This window comes from Lissotriton helveticus, chromosome 5_1, assembly GCF_964261635.1.
Source record: "Lissotriton helveticus chromosome 5_1, aLisHel1.1, whole genome shotgun sequence".
Classification (NCBI taxonomy): domain Eukaryota; kingdom Metazoa; phylum Chordata; class Amphibia; order Caudata; family Salamandridae; genus Lissotriton; species Lissotriton helveticus.
In genome coordinates, this window is record NC_136065.1 from 1768237261 (window position 1) to 1768259500 (window position 22240).

Below are 22240 nucleotides of genomic sequence, written 5' to 3' on the forward strand. Positions count from 1 at the left end.
TTTTTTTTTTTTTTATTCCTCATATACCAGAAGTGGGTTTCTAGAAAGGGTATCTCCTCCTCTCCTCAATGCGATGTTCCGTTCAACTGGACCAGATCTACTATTTTGGCTCCAGGTTGGGAGAGAAGATAAGATACCCCTCCAGTCTCCACTGTGAGCTAGGTCCACTCCATACCCTATGGTCTATACGGAATGTTGCCTGTTAATAGGCATCGCGTTTTTTGTGTTGGAAAGTTTTTTTTCTCTTCGCTTTCAAAAGCTTTCTGGTATCCTGCGATCATCTTAACAATTTAGTGGTTGAGAATTAATTGAAAATACCATAGACTGAGAACTGGTGTTACAGGTAAGAAACCTGCATTCTGTAAGACATACTTCAAGAGGAAAAAGTTCTGAACAGAGCCCAAGAATGCTAAATATTCAAAGATATTACTTTGCGTGTAAGTCTATTTTTATCCTCTCTTTGCAGGAAAACAGCAAAAAGTTAAAAATGAAGTTTCCTCCAAAAATTGCAAACAGAAAAACGAAAAAACAGATAAATAAAGGAGGTTTAAATCAGCCAAATTTGGACAGCTTAGAAATTTCAAAACTGGACTCCTCCATCATATCCGAAGGAAAAATTTCTCTGGTAACTCCTCAGATTCAAGCTTTCACTATCCAGAAAGCAGCTGCAGGTGAGTGCGTTCCTGGCATAGGTGGTTGTGATTATATGTACTATCAGAAGCAGAGGCCTCTCCAGCATTAAACCAATTATGCTGTCCGTCAAATGGCCAACCTGTGTGGCCAGTTAATTTCTGATATAGAGTTTGGACTGCAGAAGGTTGTAAATTAATTCACTAACCATTAAGGGCTGTTGAGGGTGACTTGAGGTTTCAGGTGTCGGTAAGGGTAAAGGGAGGAGAAGGTCACTTGAGTGTTGGGTTGAATAGAATTAAGGGGAGGTGAGGGTGACTTGAGGGTCCAGGGTTGAGTAGAGGTAAAGGGCGGTGTGAGTGATTTTAGGTTTTGGGGGTTAGAAGTAAAGGAATGTGAGACTTGAAGAGATCATTTCAGTGTGTGCTAAACCACATTACCACTCAGTGAGATAGCTGTTGCATAGTTGACATGGTTTCACTGCTATTGGGAGTTGACCTGCAAATCCATTGAAATGTTTTTTTGAAATGACAGGCCACCCTTCACAATCTTGTGAATTAATTATATGATATTGACTTAATTTTCCAGATTTTTATTGTTTCATGTTTAGGTAGGTATTCTTAGTATAAGTAGCTTACCAGCTCTCTTGAAATGAAAGCAAGGCTGCTGATTTGCTATTTATGCAGTATTGGGGTATCTTTCATAGATTCACATGCCTGAATCATTCCCCGTCGGCGAGGCGGGAGTCCCACGGTATATGAAAAAGCAATGCCAACAGTAAATTACAGTAGTAGGCCCTATGAGAAGGCCTGAGGCCTAGATAGTAGTAGCCTATCTACCTCATTATGCTAAAAAGACCAAAGTCTTTGCACCAGCCAATCAGCTCACAGCATCCTCTAGAATCCGTTCTGCAGAGCCAGTTCTCCTCAGATTTTCACCGCACGTCGTGTGGAAGAGAGTCTCTCTGAGTCTTGACTCAGTTTCTTCATCAAAGCTTCAGGATGTCTGACAAGAAGGCCTTGTTTAGACCTTGTAGAACATGCGGGGAAAAAAGTGTCCATGTTGATGACCAACATAAGGACTGCATTTATTGCCTTTCTCCAAAACATGAGGCAAAAAATTGCAAGATCTGCCGCACCTTCCCTTCTAAAACTTTAAGGGATAGGGAGGCCAGAGTCCTTTTGTGGCTAAAAACCTCTTTTACGGATGACGAAGATAGAGCCTCTACATCCAGTAAGAGAGAGAGATCTCAAGAGGATCATTCAAGTGAGGGGAGAAAACATGTTAAAACCTCCCACTCCACTACAGGCTCTTCACAGAGATCTCCATCTAATATCTCTGGAGCCTCAGCCACCAAGGAATCTTCTAAGAAAACCGTGAGTAAGAGTTCTTCTGGATCCTCACCTGTGACTACCATTTCTACTTCTACTTCTTCATCTACGGCTATGATCTCCACTACAGCCATTACTTCTCCTATCCTGTCTACAAGAATCTGTATTGTGGCTACAAAAACCTACAGCTAATGATTCGTCGACGACAGCCTTGACGACGAAGAAGCACTCTTCGACGAAGAAGCCCCCGTCGACAGTCATCTACGGTACCGTCGACTACCGTCTCGTCAACGAAGAAGCAAGGTCCATCGACGATGAACCCATCGACGACGAGTCCGTCGACGGTGGTCCCGTCGGCGTCGAGTCCGTCGACGGCGGTCCCGTCGACGTTGAGGCCGTCGAGTCCGTCTACGGCAGTCCCGTCGACCTCTATTACATCGACGACGACTCCGTCGACGACCTCATCGGCGACGATATCACTGATGGCATCAAGACAAATGGATACTGCTTCAGCTAAGCCTTTAGCTGTGAAACAGGCTTTTTCTACCCCGCTTTCTTCAAAGACCTTTCAATTAGTATCATACCAAAGGCAGCAAGGATCTTACATTTCGCCACTTATGCCATCTCATCTACTAGAGACTTATGCTGATGACGATGAGGAGAGTTTTGAGGATGATGACAACGAGGGAGCTTTTGGAATAGCTCACCATCCCTCAGAATTAAATATTAAATGCCAGGAGGATGATGAAGAAGATGCTTATTCTGGGCATTATTATCAAGAGGACATTGTAGTCCCTCATCATTCAGAATACCGGAGGTGGCCTCAGGTTTCGGAGGTCAGCCATTTACCACCAAGCCTCATCCAAGATTTACAGGCTATGCTGGCAGATTACAAACAACGTTTTCCACCTCAACAGGTTGTGCCTCCAGCCCAACCTACTGTTCCAGTTCCTCAAACTGATGTTCCACCGCCCAGGTCTCCGCTCACAGAAACTCCACAACCTGCCTTACCTACGCAAACCCCGGACACTTCTTCAGATGAAGAAGTAGAGGAAGGAGAATTACCTAACAATCCACCGTTGGATCCATGGGACGACTACGCTATTCCCATGCCGTCTCCACCAACTCCACAACCTTCAGACTCACCACCTGAAGACATAGGTGGTTTTCATAATCTCATGCAGCGAGCTGCATCTAGATTTCAGTTGCTGGTGACAGTGGAGCAATCAATGTTTCCTCCTTGATTTTAAAGAAGAAACTAGGAAGGTGTCAAGAGCCATTCCTATTATAGAATATATCTGGAAGGAAGGTGTCAAGGTGATGAAAAACCCTGCTTCAGTTCCAGCAGTGTTGCCCAGGATTGACAATAAGTATCGTGCTCCGCTCACTAGTCCTGCATGCCTCATTGGACATCCGCGGCCGGATTCGGTCAGATCACAGGCCGCGCAGCAAAGATAAAAAAACCCAGCCATCCCTATCACTACACCACCGGATAAGGAGGGGCGTCGTTTGGACCTTATTGGTAACAAATTTTCCACCATGGCTGCTGCCTCGATCAGAGCTGGAAATTCTTTAGCGATTATAGGGCGCTATGATCGCCAAATGTGGTCCGAGATGGCTGGTTTTATTAATCTAATCCCAGAGGATAAAAGACAGGAGGCACGTAAGATCTTAATGGAGGGGGAACGTGCAGCGGCAGAAACCATAGACTGCGCTTTGGATATTGCTAATACGAACTTTAGACAGCTGGCAGGAGCTGCAGTTCTCAGACAACAGGGCTGGCTAAAGGCTACCACCTTTAGGCCCGAAGTCCAACTTAAGATCCTGGACATGGCTTATGATTGAGAGTCTCTATTTGGGAAACACATTGACGGGCTCTCCAGGCAATCAAGACGGATACTGACACTGCAAGATCCCTAGGTTCATTGCAGTACAAGAGAGGATCGTTTAGAGGTGCTACAGGACGTGGATACTCCTCTAGAGGAAACTACTACCAACAAGGCAGACAATATCAACCTCAGTACCAGCCAAGTTATTAGTCTTCTTATTGACAGTCCGGAACAGCTGGTTTCTCCCGCCAAGGTGGACGGAAGCGCACAAACAATAAAGGGTGAGACACTCACAGAAGACAGTGAGATCAGCCGGGTGCCAACCTCATTTTCTTCCCTCCCTGTGGGCGCGAAGATATCTGCCTTTCAAGAACAGTGGCAGCGGATTACATCCGACCAGTGGGTGCTGGACTTAGTACAACATGGTCACACCCTGGAGTTTATCACCAAACCACCAATAACTCCGCCCAGGCGTCCCCCTCCCCCTCGTCTTCACTTATTGTTCAAGGAAGTTCATTCAATGCTCCTCAAGAACCCTATAGAAAAAGTTCCAGTCATCAGAGGCACACAGGCTTCTATTCCCATGTTTTCCTCATAAAAAAGAAATCAGGGGAATGGCGACCGATTCTAGACCTGCGCAAACTCAACAAATATCTCAAGAAGCAGGGCTTCCGCATGATCACTCTTTCGGAAATTCTAAATTGCCTCAACGAGGGAGATTTTATGGCTTCCTTGGACATGGAAGACTCATACTTCCAGATCCCAATCCACCCAAAACATCGGAAGTATCTCCGTTTCACTGTGGCTGGCGCCCATTATCAGTTCAAAGTTCTCCTATTTGGCCTCAAGTCAGCACCAAGGATTTTTACTAAGTACCTGGCCCCAGTAGCGGCAGCACTACACTCATCAGGGATCCAGGTTTTCCCGTACTTGGACGACTGGCTAGTCAAAGGTCCATCAAAATGCAGGGTGCAGAGCGACATAATAGTGTGCCGCAATCTCTTTGCATCCCTAGGTCTCACTATCAACGAAAAGAAGTCTCAATTGGTTCCAAAAAGAATCCTTTTTTGCCTAGGAGCTTGTCTGGACACGATACAATGCAAAGCATTCTTGTCTCAAGAAAGGCAGCTTCGTCTACAGGCATTGGCCATAAAAACTTTCAAAAGAAAGTCACTTTCTGTTCACCTCTTTGCGTAATTTCTGGGAATGTGTTCCTCAGCCATAAATCTCATTTCGTTGGCACGTCTCAAAATGCGGCCTCTACAGGAGGAGCTACATCTCCAATGGCAGCAAGCGACAGGCTCATTTGAGGACATTATCGAAGTCACCCCACGTATAGTGGATGCTCTGCAATGGTGTACACAACTTCACAATCTAAAACAAGGATTCACGTTCTTACAAACTCCTCCAGACTTCGTCCTGACGCGGATGCGTCCATGGAGGGCTGGGGAGTCCATCTCCAAGACTTGCAGGTGCAAGGCAAATGGTCTCAGAAACACAAGAAATGCCACATCAACAGTCTAGAGTTGAGACCCATCTTCCTATCTCTACAGGCATTCCTCCCCAGAATCGCGGGGTCTTCAGTCCTGGTTCGAACGGACAATACCACCAGCAGGTTTTACGTAAACAAGCAGGGAGGGACAAGGTCAGCAACACTATCAAAAGAGGCTCAAGAGTTATGGGAATGGCTAACGTTGCACGATATAACTCTCAAGGCAGAACACGTCAAAGGTCTGCACAATACCCTGGCAGACAAGCTAAGCAGATCCTTGTCGGATTGCCACGAGTGGGAGCTCTGAACACGCAGTTAAACAAGGTGTTTCAGACTTGGGGCAAACCAACGTTGGATTTATTTGCGACCAACCAGAACAAGAAATGCCGGTATTACGCCAGCAGATACCCTAAACAGGGGTCAAGAGGGAATGCCCTGGCCATGCGAAGGTCAGGGATCTATGCTTACGCCTTTTCTCCGATCCCTCTGATTCCACGAGTGTTGCGCAAGATGAAATTGGAGAGCTGCCGTCTCCTAATTGCTCCCAGATGGCCTAGTCTTTATTGGTTTCAGGAGCTCTTGTTGCTGTCACAGGAGCCTCCGATCAAACTTCAGCCGGCTCCAACTCTACTGTCACGCAACGGAGGTCAGATTCTTCACCCAGACCCTCAATCTCTGAAATTGCACGCATGGCTCCTAATTTCTTAGAATTTCAACGCCTACAAATTCCTCAAGACTGCCGGGATATCTTGAAGAAAGCACGAGCCCGGATCACGTTGAAGACCTATCGACTCAAATGGAAGCGTTTCTGTTCCTGGTGTACTTCAAATGCTTAACACCCTATCGAAGCTCAAGCTGAGAAAATTCTGCCTTATCTTTTACATTTGGCTCGCTCTGGTCGTCCATAAAGGTCCATTTAGTGGCTTTATCCAGGTTCAGGAAAGTGGCTGACACTCCATCACTATGCTCTTCGTCACTGATAAAACAATTCATGAGGGGTTTTTTCCAGGCTTATCCTCCAATTAAACCATCACCACCGGAATGGGAACTCAACACGGTCCTCTCACAGCTGATGAAGCACCCGTTCGAACCAATCCACAAAGCCGACCTCAAATTCTTGACATTGAAGGTTGCCCTGCTTTTAGCCCTAATTTCTGCTAGGAGAAATTCAGGCTTTCACTATCGAAGAACCTTTCTTACATTTCTTAATAGTATGTCACTCTCCAAACAAATCCAACTTGCATACCCAAAGTGCCTTCTCAGTTCCATTTGAAAGCACCAGTGAAATTGCGGGTTTTCTTTCCAAATCCTACAACCCCGGCAGAAAGAACACTAAATTCATTGGACATTAAACGATGTTTAAAATGTTATCTTCAAATAACAAAGAACTTCAGAAAGTCAGAGCAGCTGTTCGTGGCTTATGGCCAAATTACACTGGGGAAAGCGGTCACTAAAGCCACAATTTCCAGACGGATAGCCTCTGCGATCCATTTCTGCCATGTTAAAGCTAACCGACCACTACAAAGGACTGTAAGATCTCACTCTACAAGAGCTGTAGCAGCATCTACAGCATTGTTTGCAGTAGTGACGCTAGAGAACATTTGCCGTGCTGCGACATGGAAGAATGTCCACATGTTTACAAGACATTACTGCCTGCAATCAGCAAATCAAGAGGATGCGGCAGTTGGCTAAGCGGTTTTAAGTCACCTGTTTCCATAAGAACATATTCAGGTAACAATATTTGTTTCATTTTAAGATGTGTGTATACTATTCAGTATTTGTGTTGATATAAAAGACATGATTTTATTAGTAGATCATTTACTTTGCAATTGTTGGTTGTTAAACATAAGTTTATGGGGTGCACCACAATAAGTTTCCCACCATCCGCAACCGACTTTTACCTGGCTTACTGCTTGCTATTCTGATTCAGGCATGTGAATCTATGAAAGATACCCCAATACTGGATAAGAAAACAAGTTACTTACCTGTAACTTCAGTTATCCAGTATTGGTATCTTTCATAGATTCACATGCACCTTCCCTCCTCCCCGGAGAGTCAGTTCTCTAAGTTTGGGATACTCTTTCCCACTTGTGCTAACGAAAATCTGAGGAGAACTGGCTCTGCAGAGAGTGTTCTAGAGGGTGCTGTGAGCTGATTGGCTGGTGCAAAGACTTGGGTATTTTTAGCATAATGAGGTAGATAGGCTACTACAATCTAGGCCTCGGGCCTTCTCATAGGGCCTAATACTGTAATTTACTGTTGGCACTGCTTTTTTATATACCGTGGGACACACGCCTCGGCGACGGGAAATGATTCCGGCATGTGAATCTATGAAAGATACCAATACTGGATAACTGAAGTTACAGGTAAGTAACTTGGTTTCTTTTATTTGTTGGCTTTTAAATCTGTTATCTAGTTATCGTAAACTAAAAAAATGAATGGTGACTTTTAGGTTTGTTGATTTTTATTTATTTTGGGTTATACGTATAGCGTCAATCTAACCCAAGTGGGATAGGAGAGCTTTTTGCATGTACTAGTCATATATTTTTTTTTGTATTTTAAGCGCACACTACATAACTGAATTGTTTCAAAGTGCTTGTAGGATTGAGATTTGGAGCAGAAGCAGGATAACCATGAGTTTTAGAACAGGTTGGGTTTTTTTCTTGGAGAAGTTGTGCCGGTCCTCTGGGCTTTGGGTCTCTGAAGAGGTTGAGGTTGTTAGAGCGGTAGGGTTTGGAGGTGTGGGTCTGTTCATTTTGTTCGTATAGTATGCTGTAACAGAGCTGACCAGGCACCCGAAGGTGAACCAGAGTACTTTGAAGTCTTTGACAAGCAGTCAGGGCAGGTTTTTGCAGTAAAGGAGAAAGTTGTACTTTTTACCTTGCCTGAAGTTACTTCACAGAACATAGGACAGAAAGCTTGAGCGCAGTGGGGGGTCAATTACTTATGATATGTGTGTACACGTATCTCCATATAGAACTGCTTACTGCTACTAGCATGCTCCCGAGTGTCTGTGGTGCACGGTTCAGACACACCCGCCCTCGTGTTTCATATATTCATTGCGGTCTTGTAATATAGAAGAAAGGATCAGAACTCAAATAGCTATTCTTCTGTGATCTTTATTAAGCTGAGGTGCGATCATCACGTTTTGGCTATACTCACTATCTGATCACGAATAAGGAAGCGTATAGCTGAAATGCATTGATTGCACCGCAGCGTAATAAAGATTACAGAAAAAACGCTATTGGAGTGTATTTTACAAGAAATACAAGAAAGAAATGGAGATGGGATAGTTGGAGATGGGACAGAGGGATGAAGAAAGAGATAAGAGGGATAAGGAGAGGGAGATAGAGAGAGGGATTGAGAGAAATAAAGAGCGATTGAAAGATGTATCACAGTGGCAGTTACCCTTATGTACATAGTTAGATCAGAGGTTTCAACTGGAAAGGATTTTTTTTGTTTCTTTAATAGCATTGGTGCCCTTTAATAAATCCGGTCAAAACTTTGCCCCAAAAAAGTTCATCCACTTTGACTTCTTCATGGAAAGTTTTGCACTGATCCGTAAAATATGAGCCAAGAAAAGAGGTGGGTCCCAAAATTGTGATTTCCTATGGTAATTCCCATAGGAATGTTTCCTCTCCGATACAGAAAAAACAGCTAAGAGGAATTACACCAAAAGTGGCAAAAAGTTCCAACTTAACTCATGCCTTTTAGTGTAAGCTGTTATCTTTTTTTTTTATTTTTTTTTTTACAATCTTTATTACACATTTTTTATTAACTTTTACAACAGCCCTCCCGCCCCCCCCCCTCCCCCCCCCCCCACGAGACCAGGTTACAATTTATGAAATAAAACATAAGTAGATACACATTACACTTTGATCATTTTCTGAGAAAAGAAAATATAAAACACATAAGAAAAACCAGCAGGGCGAAATACCAAATAGATTAGACATCTTATTCCTATGTTAAGAATCCCCAATTGTCCCCCCTAGTCATTCTCTCGAATGCAGTCAAGTATAGGGCCCCATATCTTCATTCCTCTTCTGCGCGTGTTATACCCTTTATTCCTATAGATGGCGACTTCCAGGCTATATGTCGCTAATTGTCTGGCCCTCCACTGTATAAATGATGGTGGTATCGGATCAAGACAGGCTGATGCGATACACAGCCGGAACACCCCCATCGCAACAAAGATTAACCCTTGTAAGTGTTTTGGCCTCTCAATGTTTGGAACACCTAACATGACTTCTGCTGTTGTAATGTTTACATCATAATGCGTTACCTTTGTTAGCCTGAAATTTCGGCGACCAAATTAATTAGGGAGTCGCAGGAGGCAAACATGTGGATGATGTCTGCCCCTGGAAGAGTAAAACGTGGGCAAGTTATACCTTTCTCAGTTCCCCATTTAGCTATTTTAATCGACATAAAGCAAGAAAGTGACATTTCATATGAAAATGCCAAGATTCGGGAAGACAACCCAAGTTTAATCTGCCAGGCCTCTATATGTTTATTCATGTCATCTGGAAGCAATGCATTCATGGCCCCCTAAATCTCCCCGATTTTTAGGGGTACTTCTCTATATAAGTTTTCTATAACTACACATGATTGGAATTTTATCCGGCCACCCCCTTTCTTCAATAAAAAATCTCTCACTTGAAGGAATTAAAAAAAATCCCTATTGGTAATTTTAAATTCCAGCTTTAGTTCGTCAAAGGATTTAAATCCATTAGTCGAGAGAAAGCATCCAAGCTTAGTGATCCCTAGATCATTCCAGTTTTTAGATCTCGGAACTGCGAACAGATCGCGAAGCGATCTGTCGTTCCGAGACTCTATTGCAATCATTCTGGCTTTCAAGGAGTCAAGGGAGACAGGAGACAAGTGAGGTGCACGCGCAACCTTGGAACTGGGATCAGGTCGCGCGCGCTTCCTGTCTCCCATGGCTCCTTGGAAGCAGACTCGCACACACACCCATACAGACCCCCCCCCTCGCCGCGCATACACACACTCACACATTCAGAAACACCCCCCCCCCCCCCGCCGCGCATACACACACGCACAAACACACAGATACCTCCCCCCCCTTCCTACCTCGTCTCGGCATGTCTTCACGCTCCATGGTGACGTTCGCCAAATGAGGGTGAGCACTGGGCAGACTGTCTTGCACAAGGACGGGCAGGTGCACAGTCGTCTACAGGCCCCCAACAAGTCACCAAGCGCCTAAGGAGGGGCACCCTCTCACCAGAACACACCAGGCTTGCCCCAGTCGTGTGCCGTCCCTGCCTCTCACGCGGCCGTACATGCGTGCTCCCCGCAGCTGAGGCAGCAGGCCTACGGTCACCGGTACGTGGGGAGAAGCGGGTTGCTTTGCTAACACCCAAGCGTGCAGGCTTGCATGGATAAGATGCGGCCTCTCCACATGTTATGATACTTTGGTGGGTTAGGAATAGAGCTGGAGTTTAAGTCCACCGGGCCCGTCGCCCTGACAGCCCGGGACCGGGTCGGAGTTTAAGACTTCGTCCTGCTGGAGAACTTCACAAGCGAAACAGCGTTCATTAAAAACCTCCGTAAGCGAATCAAGGAGCACCTCATCTATGTAAGTAGCACTGCTGTGTCCCTGCACGCACGCGGCACGAGTTCGTTATGACATCATGTGTATTGCAGTTGAGTCTGTGCTCGCGCTGTCTATTTCCCGCACAATTGGGCGACATTTTTCCCAATTGTGCAGGAAAAACCCATACCTGGCGGGGGCTACTTTTTGGGTGGTATTTACAGTAGTGTGCGCAATTTAATTGCTGTGGGCGGCGCCGACCATGATGAGTCCGTGGCGTGAAGGTCCAGTGGCAAAAGAGCCCGATGCGTGAGCTAGCACATCAATTGCTCATTGGAGGAGGACCGATGAGGGCCTGCCTGTGAGCACATGATGAGCCCGCCCATATAGTCTAAGCAAAATATGCATGGATTCATAACGAGCGACACATGATTGTGTAACATTGTAAGTGCAAGCGTACCTTGGTACCTTGCACATGCGCACAGCGCTTGCATCACAGCTCACCACCTAGCTTGTTAATATAATGTGTGCGGGCTGATGGGGGGGTCCCCAGGGCCGTCAATCTTGTAGCGCGCTGAAGCGCTACCAATGACGGCCCTGGGCATCATTTTTTGCCAAGTCCCGCACGGTTTCCTATATGCTGGGGGTGGGGGAGGTGACGTGATGTGACACGCTCTTTTCGGCTGGCCAGTGGTCGGATTAGTGCTGCCTGTGTCTCTCGACAACTGTTTGTGGTCCTCATCTCGTCGATCTCCTCATCTCTGCTGCCCTCGTCGACACTCCAGTCACTGCTGGCCCACTGGCTGCCCAGTGCATCATGGTCACGTAGGCCACCACCAAGGAGGACAAGTCACTGCCGCCCACTGGTCACCCAGTGTCTGTGACTCAGTCAGCAGGCAGTGGCACTCGCTTGTCACAGGGCGCTCTGCACAGCCAGCCGTCTGGCAGGCACCTCTCAGCGCAGGCCTGGAAGCAGACTTGCTCCGGAGTCCGGATGGTACCACCTCGCCTCGACCTCAGGTGTGTCTCTCTTCATTAATGTAATGTTCAAGCTTCGCCACAGCCTCCTCCTTCAGCTGCCAGCCTGGCCTGCCTCAGTCGGGAGTCGACTCGGGACCGACCGTCAGTGTCAGTGAGTGACAGTACAGTCACTCACTTGTCGTCGGTCACTCCCAGTCAGACTCAGGCCTAGACTGCGCTGGCCCGCGGCCTCCCGGCTATACTTTACTGGCTATACTTTATTGGAGACTCAAAAGGTTGGGGTATGGGCTGTAATGTAATCCTCGGTGACAGCACCTCTGATACAATTATGAGTACCGATGTCATCCGGTGGGCGCCTTTGTTAATGGGAAGCAACTGCCTCCCTCCCCCTGCAGTCTCCTCGTCTAACTACTACTTCACTTACAAGTTGCATCTCCCCCGCAATTACCGGGGGTGCGAAAGGTGTGTCTAGCAGGACGGTACGCCATTAACAGAAATGTACTTTGCTAACCCCACAGGAGAAAAGGCTTTTGGGCGCACACTTTTGTCATATTTTCATTGAGTTTGATATAGAAACTTAAAACGCCTCTTCATTAACCCCACTATAATCAGCATTTATAACATGTCTCCACACTTACAGCCCCCATACGATTTGGAATACTGCCTTTTGAATTCTTTTAATGTAAGGGAAGGTGCTAATTATCGTATGCTCTTAATTTATATTCTAAAATCGCTTATTGTAAGGGTTGCATTGATAAGTCTTATTTAGTTTGATGGCAGTAGGGACCTTTACGCAGTTTCTGCTTTAGTGGTACGCAGGGGCATTTAAGATGGGGTCAGCACCTCAATGGCTTTATAGCATATGGGGCACCTGTTTGAACTCTTACGTGTATGTGATAACACGTAATATTCATTTCCTCTTACATTGCTTCTTTTGCTGTGTTGGCTGAAACCCTCTGTATAATACACAGCACCTCTAATCCATTGCGGGGGTTTCTTCTCTCCCTATGTGATAGGAAAGGCCCTTGCCGCCCCAATTGTTGAATTATATTAGCTCGAGGCACAAGTACAACAGCTGTGGGTTTTCTCTCCAATCTGGCCTTATAGTAAGGAAGCATCAGACATGGAAAAATCAGGAGAGGACATAGTCTCAACCTAGAGTTGTGACTGAGAACAATATGAAAGCAATTTGTCTTTTGGCGATTTGTGCATTAGTACTTCAAAACAAAGACAACTTATTTGTTCAGTGTAGCTTTTTATGGTGCAATGTAATGCACTACACTGGTATCTGTGGAATGAAATCAGTGGGTTATGGGCATTTACATTTTATTAGCTAGTGATGAGGGAGTGCAGTGTGTACCCTGAGATTTGCAGTCAGGTTGAGGGGTTGTCAAGTTGAAGGCTGATTTGTAGAGGTGATTTTCTGTTGCTTTCCAGTTGCTGGCATGTAAGGAGTGTGGTTTGAGAGTGACTTTAATTTTGACAGGTCTTGGGCAGCCACCATGAAATCAGGGCTTTGGATTCTGCAGACTTTTGCGTGTATATTTTCATTGCACTTCTGGTTAATCTGCGTCAGATTGTGGACTGGTTGTAAACATTTGCTTGTGTGCATCGCTCAGTAACTGATGTGCTAATGCAGGGTTGTCGCCATCAACACCAATCCAACAATAATCAGAAACTGCACCCTATTAACCGGCATTCCTGAAAACAGCGCCTCTGCTAAGATCAAAACTTAACGTTGGCTCTGATCTCGTTTACGGCTGACATCAACAAAGTTTTGGGCGCAGATTTGAACAACGTGTTGCTGGTGAACAAGTTCAAGTGCTTACAGCCACATACACACAGCCACATACACACAGCCACATACACACAGCCACATACACACAGCCACACACACACAGCCACACACACACACAGCCACACACACACACACACACAGCCACACACACACAGCCACAGCCACACACACACACACACAGCCACACACACACACACACAGCCACACACACACAGCCACACACACAGCCACACACACACACACACAGCCACACACACACACAGACACACACACACACACACACACACACACACACACACACACACACACACACACACACACACACACACACACACACAGCCACACACACACAGCCACACAGCCACACACACACACAGCCACACACACAGCCACACACACAGCCACACACACAGCCACACACACAGCCACACACACAGCCACACACACAGCCACACACACAGCCACACAGCCACACACACAGCCACACACACACACACACACACACACACACACACACACAGCCACACACAGCCACACACAGCCACACAGACACACACAGACACACACACACACAGACTCACAACCACACTCACAACCACACTCACAACCACACTCACAACCACACACACTCACAACCACACACACTCACAACCACACACACTCACAACCACCCACACTCACAACCACCCACACTCACAACCACACACACTCACAACCACACACACTCACAACCACACACACTCACAACCACACACACTCACAACCACACACACTCACAACCACACACACTCACAACCACACACACTCACAACCACACACACTCACAACCACACACACTCACAACCACACACACTCACAACCACACACACTCACAACCACACACACTCACAACCACACACACTCACAACCACACACACTCACAACCACACACACTCACAACCACACACACTCACAACCACACACACTCACAACCACACACACTCACAACCACACACACTCACAACCACACACACTCACAACCACACACACTCACAACCACACACACTCACAACCACACACACTCACAACCACACACACAGACAACAACACACACACCACCACACACAACCACACTGTCAGTGCACACTTACACCAGGCACAGGCACCATCAGTCGTCAGTGCACGCTTTTACCGGGCCCAAACACCACCAGCTGTCAGGGCACGCTTTCATCAGACACACACCACCAGCCGTCAGTGCACACTTTAACCAGGTACACACACCACCAACCGTCAGTACACGCTTCCACCAGGCACACACCACCAGCCGGCAGTGCACACTTCCACCAAGCACACACATCACCAGCCATCAGTGCACAATTTCTACAGGCACACACACCACCAGCCATCGGTGCACACATCAATTGTTAACGCATCCACAAATAACTATTGTAGCAATCGCAGTATGGCGCACTTTACTTTCAAACATATTCATCTAAAGCGCAGCATGCCACCACTGCTACAAAAATAAATACACATTTTTTTGGCCTACAATTTATAGACATTTGGTGCAATTAGTGTTGCAATATTAAGCAATGCCAATAGCTCAAACTTAATTAACCCGAGACCTATTGCATTGTAAATGCTTGTTTATACAGACATCATGAAATATCTCCGGGAGATCTGAGTTCTGACTCAAGGGAGTATAATGGGAGTAGCGACCAAGTCCTAATAGTTTTTTAACATTCCCCCAGACATTGCTAACGTTATTAATAGTCTTAAATTTGACTTTTTAAAATACCCATCATTAACATGTCGCCACAGACATCCAGCGCCCCCTTCTCCCAGAATAAGTTTTTGTGGTGTCGGTATATTGCCACTTCCTGGGTTACCAGTTATAAGACTAATGCTATATCTTAATACTGTGGCCCAGTAATATAGCTTGAAGTTGGGGAGAGCCCATCCACCACGTTCTCTTGGGTTAGTGAGCCACCTCAATACCCTACGTGGTCGATTATATCCCCAAACAAACCTAGAGAACAGTGAGTCTGTTTTTAAATACTTGTGGGGAAAATTCTAAACAGATAGCTTGTAAGAAATATAGAAACTTTGGTAAATACAACATCTTGACTACATTAATTCGACCACCAATAGTTAGGTGTAGGTTGTTCAATCTAATCAATTCTTTCTTAGTGCGTTCTATAAGCGGATCTATATTGTTGCTGATAATAAGCTCAATATCCGCACAGATGTTAACCCCCAGATATGTCGCCTTGTCGGTTACTCTAGGGCATGGGTAGTCACAAACTTTCTCTCGGGGGCCAAATTTACAGATTGGTTTGTGTCCGAGGGCCGCACTGGTGGGGGCTGGGTCAGAGGGGGCGGGGCTAGAGCAATAAAACAAACTGACCATGAGGTTGATCACAGGTCCCTGCAGCGACGCCTTCGTCCACTGAGCCTCCAGACCCGGCATACACACACCTCTCTCTCGCTCTCGCTCTCTCTCTCTCTCTCTCTCTCTCTCTCTCTCTCTCTCTCTCTCTCTCTCTCTCTCTCTCTCTCTCTCCGCCTCTCTCGGCCTCCCTCTCTCTCTCTCGGCCTCTCTCTCTCTCTCTCTCTCTCTCTCTCTCTCTCTCTCTCTCTCGGTCTCCCTCTCTCTCTCTCTCTCTCTCTCGGTCTCCCCCTCTCTCTCTCTCTCTCGGTCTCCCTCTCTCTCTCTCTCTCGGTCTCCCTCCCTCTCTCTCTCTCTCTCTCTCGGTCTCCCTCCCTCTCTCTAGCTCTCCCTCTCTCCCTCCCTGTCTCACTCCCTCTCACTCTCACTCTCTCCCTTTTCCTCACTCTCACTCCCTCTGTCTCCCTCTCTGTCACTCCCTCTCACTCCCTTTCCCTCCCTCTCTCGCTCTCCCTCCCTTTCCCTCCCTCACTCCCTTTCCCTCCCTCTCCCTTCCTCTCACTTCCTCTCCCTCCCTCTCACTCTCACTTTTCCTCCCTCTGTCTCCCTCCCTTACACTCCCTCTCACTCGCTCTCCGTCTCCCTCCCACTCTTCCCCCCTCTATCTCCCTCTCCGTCTCCCTCCCTTTCACTCCCTCTCACTCGCTCTCACTCCCTTTCCCTCCCTTTCCCTCCCTTTTTCTCCCTCTCACTCCCTCTCCGTCTCCCTCCCTCCCTTTTCCTCGCTCTCACTCCCTCCCTCCCTCCCTCACTCCCTGTCCCCCTCCCTCTAACTCCCTTTTCCTCCCTCACTCCCTCTCCCTCTCTTTCACTCCCTCTCACTCCCTTTCCCTCCATCTCTCGCTCTCCCTCTTTCCCTCCCTCCCTCTCCCTCCCTCTCACTTCCTCTCCCTCCCTCTCACTCACTTTTCCTCCCTCTGTCTCCCTCCCTTACACTCCCTCTCACTCGCTCTCCGTCTCCCTCCCTCACTCTTCCCCCCTCACTCCCTCTCCGTCTCCCTCCCTTTCACTCCCTCTCACTTGCTCTCACTCCCTTTCCCTCCCTCTCACTCCCTTTCCCTCCCTTTTTCTCCCTCTCACTCCCTTTCCCTCCCTTTTTCTCCCTCTCACTCCCTCTCCGTCTCCCTCCCTTTTCCTCGCTTTCACTCCCTCCCCGTCTCCCTCCCTCCCTTTCCCTCCCTCACTCCCTGTCCCCCTCCTTCTAACTCCTTTTTCCTCCCTCTCCCTCTCCCTCTCCCTCCCTCTCCCTCTCCCTCTCCCTCCCTCTCGCTCCCTCTCCCTCCTCTCTGTCTCCCTCCCTCTAACTCTCTTTCCCTCCCTTGTCCTCCCTCTCACTCCCTCTCCGTCTACCTCACTTTCCCTCCCTCTCACTCCCTCCCTCTAACTCCCTCTCACTCTCCCTCCCTCCCACTCCTTCTCCGTCCCCCTCCCTCTCACTCACTCTCATCACACCCTGCCTGTGTGTCAGCCGGGGCACGCACACACACACACACACACTCACAGCCGCACCCGAACACTTAACAGGTCTTTAAAAGACCATTTGCATGTTAATGAGGCTTGATGTATTTCACCTCCTCTTAGGCCCCTGCAGCTTTACTCTGGCTATCGCTAGCATCGCCCGGCCCCCACAGAGCAGCAGAGTCTCTCGCGCTGCTTCAGACAATCTTTAAAAAAAATTGCAAAGCACGGGTATCTGATGTCTCAAGGTCCGCGGGCCGCCACGGAAGGCTTGCCGGGCAGCCAACGGCCCGCGGGCTGTACTATGAGTACCCGTGCTCTAGGGTCATTCATCATGACCTTTCTATTCAGCACAATCTGCGTCTTACTTGCATTCAATTTGTATCCAGAAGTATTACCAAACAGTAGGGCTTCTGCTTCTATCGCGATCATAGCATTTATAGGGTCCCCAGTCACAATGGCGATGTCATTCGCGTATCCTAAACATTTTGTATCCATATCACGCACTTGTATGGGAGAGATTAATACATTGTTTTCCAGCCTACGCATAAATGTATCTATGTAAATAGCGAATAGGAGGGGCGAACAAGGGCACCCTTGTCTTGTCCCTCCTGTAATATTGATAGTTTCTGACAAGGTCCCGTTAATCAAGACACTAACCCTGGGGTTTACATACAGCCGTTGAATTGCAGTTATGAATTTCTCACCAATACCACAGTTTGCGATTGACTCCCACAGGAATTTCCAGGAGACCCTATCAAACGCCTTCTCCGCGTCTAGCAGGATAAGCGCCATAGGGTCTCCTGTTCCCGTGTAGTCAAAGAGAGAAATAACTCGTTGTACGTGGTCGATCGTAGACCTTCCTGGCACAAACCCATGTTGCCTCTCGGAGACTATTTTGTGAATCATAGGTGCAAGTCGTGCTGCTAATAGCTTAGAATAGATTTTTGAGTCCCCGTTTATCAAGGTGATTGGTCGATAAGAACCCATTTCCTGTGGATTTTTATTTTTCTTGGGAAAGATTATTATTTTAGCTAATGACCATGACTTCGGTGGGGTCCCCCCTTGCTCGATGTATTGGAAAAGTTCTAAAATGATCCCCCTAATTTGTGTCGCAAACTTTACATAAAACTCTGAGGGTATTCCATCCATACCCGTGGCCTTACCATTAGGCATAGAGTTTACCGATAATAACATTTCTTCCCATTGAATGGGGAAATCTAGTAGTTCCCGATCATCTATATCCAGCTGATCTATAGCCGATAGAGCTTGATATGAATCGGGGTTACTGGACTCATTTTCAGCTTCATGATATAAGTTCTGATAGAACTTCTGAAAAGCTAATCTAATATCTGAGGATTCTACCCTCAGGCCATTTACAGGATCAATGATTTCTTTTATTGTAGTGACAGATGACTCTTCCCGGGTTCTGACAGCTAATTGGTGACCTACCCTTTCACTTAACTCATACATTTTCTCTTTCTGGGAATTTGCCCTGCTAATCGCTTTTTCAGTTAAAATTTCCGAGATGTAATTCTTCGCGATTGCTACCTTACTTACTACAGGATCTACTTCCCTGCCTTCATGTACCGCTTTAATCAGGTCCTCCTCTGCATTACGTAAATTCTGTTCAAGAGCTGTCATTTTTAACCTCCTTTTTTTATTAAGCTGAAAAGAAAAGCGCATAGTTTCGCCCCTAATACAGGCCTTCAGGGTATCCCACACTACATCCACTGTTGCTGACCCCATATTTTCAGACATGAAGGCCGAATCCAGGTTCTCCTATGTTGACAATATCCTTCATTATACAAAAGTACCTTTTCAAACATCCAGGTGTTTAATGAAGGTTTATCAGCGCCACACGTAAGACTAAGCAGTAGTGGGTTGTGATCTGAGAGGATTCTTGACAACTTCTCTATTTGACACATTGATTTTAGTGCATTAGATATAAACATATAATCCAGCCTTACATGCCTTGAGTGCGGGTGAGAGTAATAGGTGTAACCGGGATCCCCAGGGTGGTTCGCTGTCCATCCATCTACCAAGCCATGTAGCCCGCACATATCTTTTAGTGCTAAAAAAAACTTTGTTTCCTCCCACGGAATTTAAATTCTGGGCCCATGGACCAATCGCTTGGTAGATGAATATTAAGATCCCCGCACACAACCAGTGGAAGGGGCCAATGCACGAGTTCGTTAGAGATAGTAATCAGTAAGTCTGGATCGTCACTTATATTACCATAAATAGTGCAGAGAGTTAGTCTATCCATCCCATTATTATATCCACACTCCGCTATAACATATCGTCCGAGTCTATCCGCAATTGATCTTGAAAACTGCACCCCGGCCCCTTTTGCTAAGATAGCCACCCCCTTGGTACGTGAACCTTGTGTAGTAGCGGAAATAAGCCTGTATCCAAGTGTTTGAAGTAAATGCTTTTGTGCCCCCTCAATATGTGTCTCTTGCAGACAATGTTGGCAGCTGAAATCCTGAGTCCCTTTGTCACTTTCTGCCTTTTCTTTGTCATTAAGGCCGCATATGTTCATTGAGAGTATTTTTAGTTTAGCCATACCATTTGTTTTTTGTTCCACTGTAATTGTTTTATGTGTTGAGTCTTAAAATAAGGCTGCCAACTGGTAATTTCATTTCTTATGTTTCTCAGCGTGTGTCTCAGCTCCCCAATAAACACCCTTGGAACCGGTCTCCCCCGCCCCCCACCTCCTCCGCTCCCCCTTTACCTCCCCTTGAAGCATCCTGGGTCCGGCCGGATTCAGGTGTGGGCGTCCGTTGACCAGTACGCCTCAGTGCACTCTGCCCCCCCCCCCCCTAACCCTGTGTGAATATTATAATTAGATTGGGAGGAAATCTGTGAAAACAAAAGTTTTACACCTAGTATTAATATAATCATGTATTACCTTATATTTGATTAACGAATCGTATTAAACTCCCCATATTATTCACAAAGAAACATTTTTAAGATTAAACTTATTGTCCGGTCCGCATCATAAGAAAAGATTTAGTTCTTGATCATTTTCCGGTATTATTTTTTGCAATCTCTGAGATTTATTCAAGATAATTTTCAGCCTGTATTTCGCTGGTGAAACTGCGGGTTGATCCCCTAAAAATTACTTTGTCGGGCAGGGTTTTGTAAAAAAACTTTAGTGCCGATCTGCTCAAAAGGAGTAAATAGCTGTCTCAGCCTCCACCTCCTTTTAACGGTTGCGTGAGCAAAATCTGGTCTTACAAAAAATATGGTGCCATTATATTCTCTCTTTCTTGTAGGACGAGCTAGGTCATAGATAGTGTCCCGAAGTAAAAAGTTTCCAAAAAACACTAACATTGCCCTTGGAAATTTAGGTTGATTCTGTGTTTTCTTAGACTGAGTAAGGGGGAATCAATGGGCGCGTTGAACTTCTCTCTCGAGTTTGCAGTTCAGGGAGGGCTGATTTAAGAAGTCTGATTACATACCCCCTTGGGTCATTTTCCTCGACGCCTTCTGGGAGCCCCAGGAAGCGCAGATTGTTTCGCCTTGATCTGTTCTCCTGGTCCTCGATCTTTATCAATAGATCCTGTATAATTCCTTCTTGTTTCTTTTCCTGCTTTTGGAGATAAGTAACATCATTCTCAAGATGGTCAGTTCGTGCTTCAACTGACACCATCCTTTCCGATATCTCTAGACATGTGCTTCCCACCTTATTTACAGCACCTTGCAGCTTTTGGATGGCTAAATGATGCTTTTGAGTGTCCGTTTTAACGTCTTTATGAAGTTTTCCTATTGAACTTAATATTTCTTTCAATGACTGCTCGGCCGCTTCTCCGTTTTCATCATCATATTGAGAGATGTCCCCAATTGAATCCTCCCCACTTTCTTGAGCCATTATTGTTTCCTTTGATTTTTTAGGTTTTAAGTTATTTGGAGGATTGATGAATTCTGGGTTACTTCCTTGATCGGTGATTTCTTCATAGGTAGATTTGTTTAATCTTTTATTCCTTATTTTTCTTTTCTCTAGTTTTTTCCTTGGTGTATTTCCTTGCCCAAGATTGCTTGTGTTCCTTATACCAGAACAACCTGATATTTCCTGGGTTGATACTTCTTGGTCTTGCACTTTGTTTACATCGCTTGCCTCACTAGAAGTTGAGATGCCAGTTTTGTATATATCTGCATCAGATTCATCTGAGTGTGAGTCAGTTTCTAGCGAAGGCAATTTGTCCGTTGGGGGATTCGGTGTTACATGAGCGTTGATCCCCTGAGCAAATTTTTGGCTTGTCCCGTTCTTTATCGTTGAACCCTGGACCTCTAGCTTGTGACTTGACCCTTTATTTGCCCCCGCTTTGGATAATGGGCTAAAAATATTTAATATACTAGGCTGCGATGTAGTTGACTGTCCCGTCAAAGTTGTTTGATTTCAAATCCTTGATGGTTTGTAACCGTTTTGCTTTTTTTACCATTAGTTCCATCTCTTCAGTGTCTTAAGAGTCTTTCCTTATATCTAGTTCTGTGGCATTACCTTTAACTGCATATTTATCACTCTTCTTCTCCTTTTTAAGATTTTTCATAGTCTCCCTGTTAATCACTGCAACTCCGGGTATTACATTTGTCCTTATCTTTACCTTTATCTTTATTTTTCTCTTTTTCTGGGCCCCTTTTGTTTCCTCTATCCTTCTCCTTCTCGCTGTCTTTTTCTCGATCTTTTCCTTTGACTTGTCCTTGATCTTTATTTTTTACTCCCTTAGCTTTAGTTCCTC

The 22240-nt window shown here is 46.1% G+C and overlaps 1 protein-coding gene across 3 annotated transcripts in view; it reads left to right on the forward strand.

The window, feature by feature from the left end:
* Positions 1-22240, forward strand: part of CDC27 (cell division cycle 27) — a 1228661-nt gene that overhangs the window by 612750 nt on the left and 593671 nt on the right. For all 3 annotated transcript variants that reach the window (XM_078645032.1, XM_078645031.1, XM_078645033.1), the window contains exon 11: positions 467-671. In XM_078645032.1, the coding sequence (XP_078501158.1) occupies positions 467-671 (205 nt within the window). The remainder of the gene's footprint in view (positions 1-466; positions 672-22240) is intronic.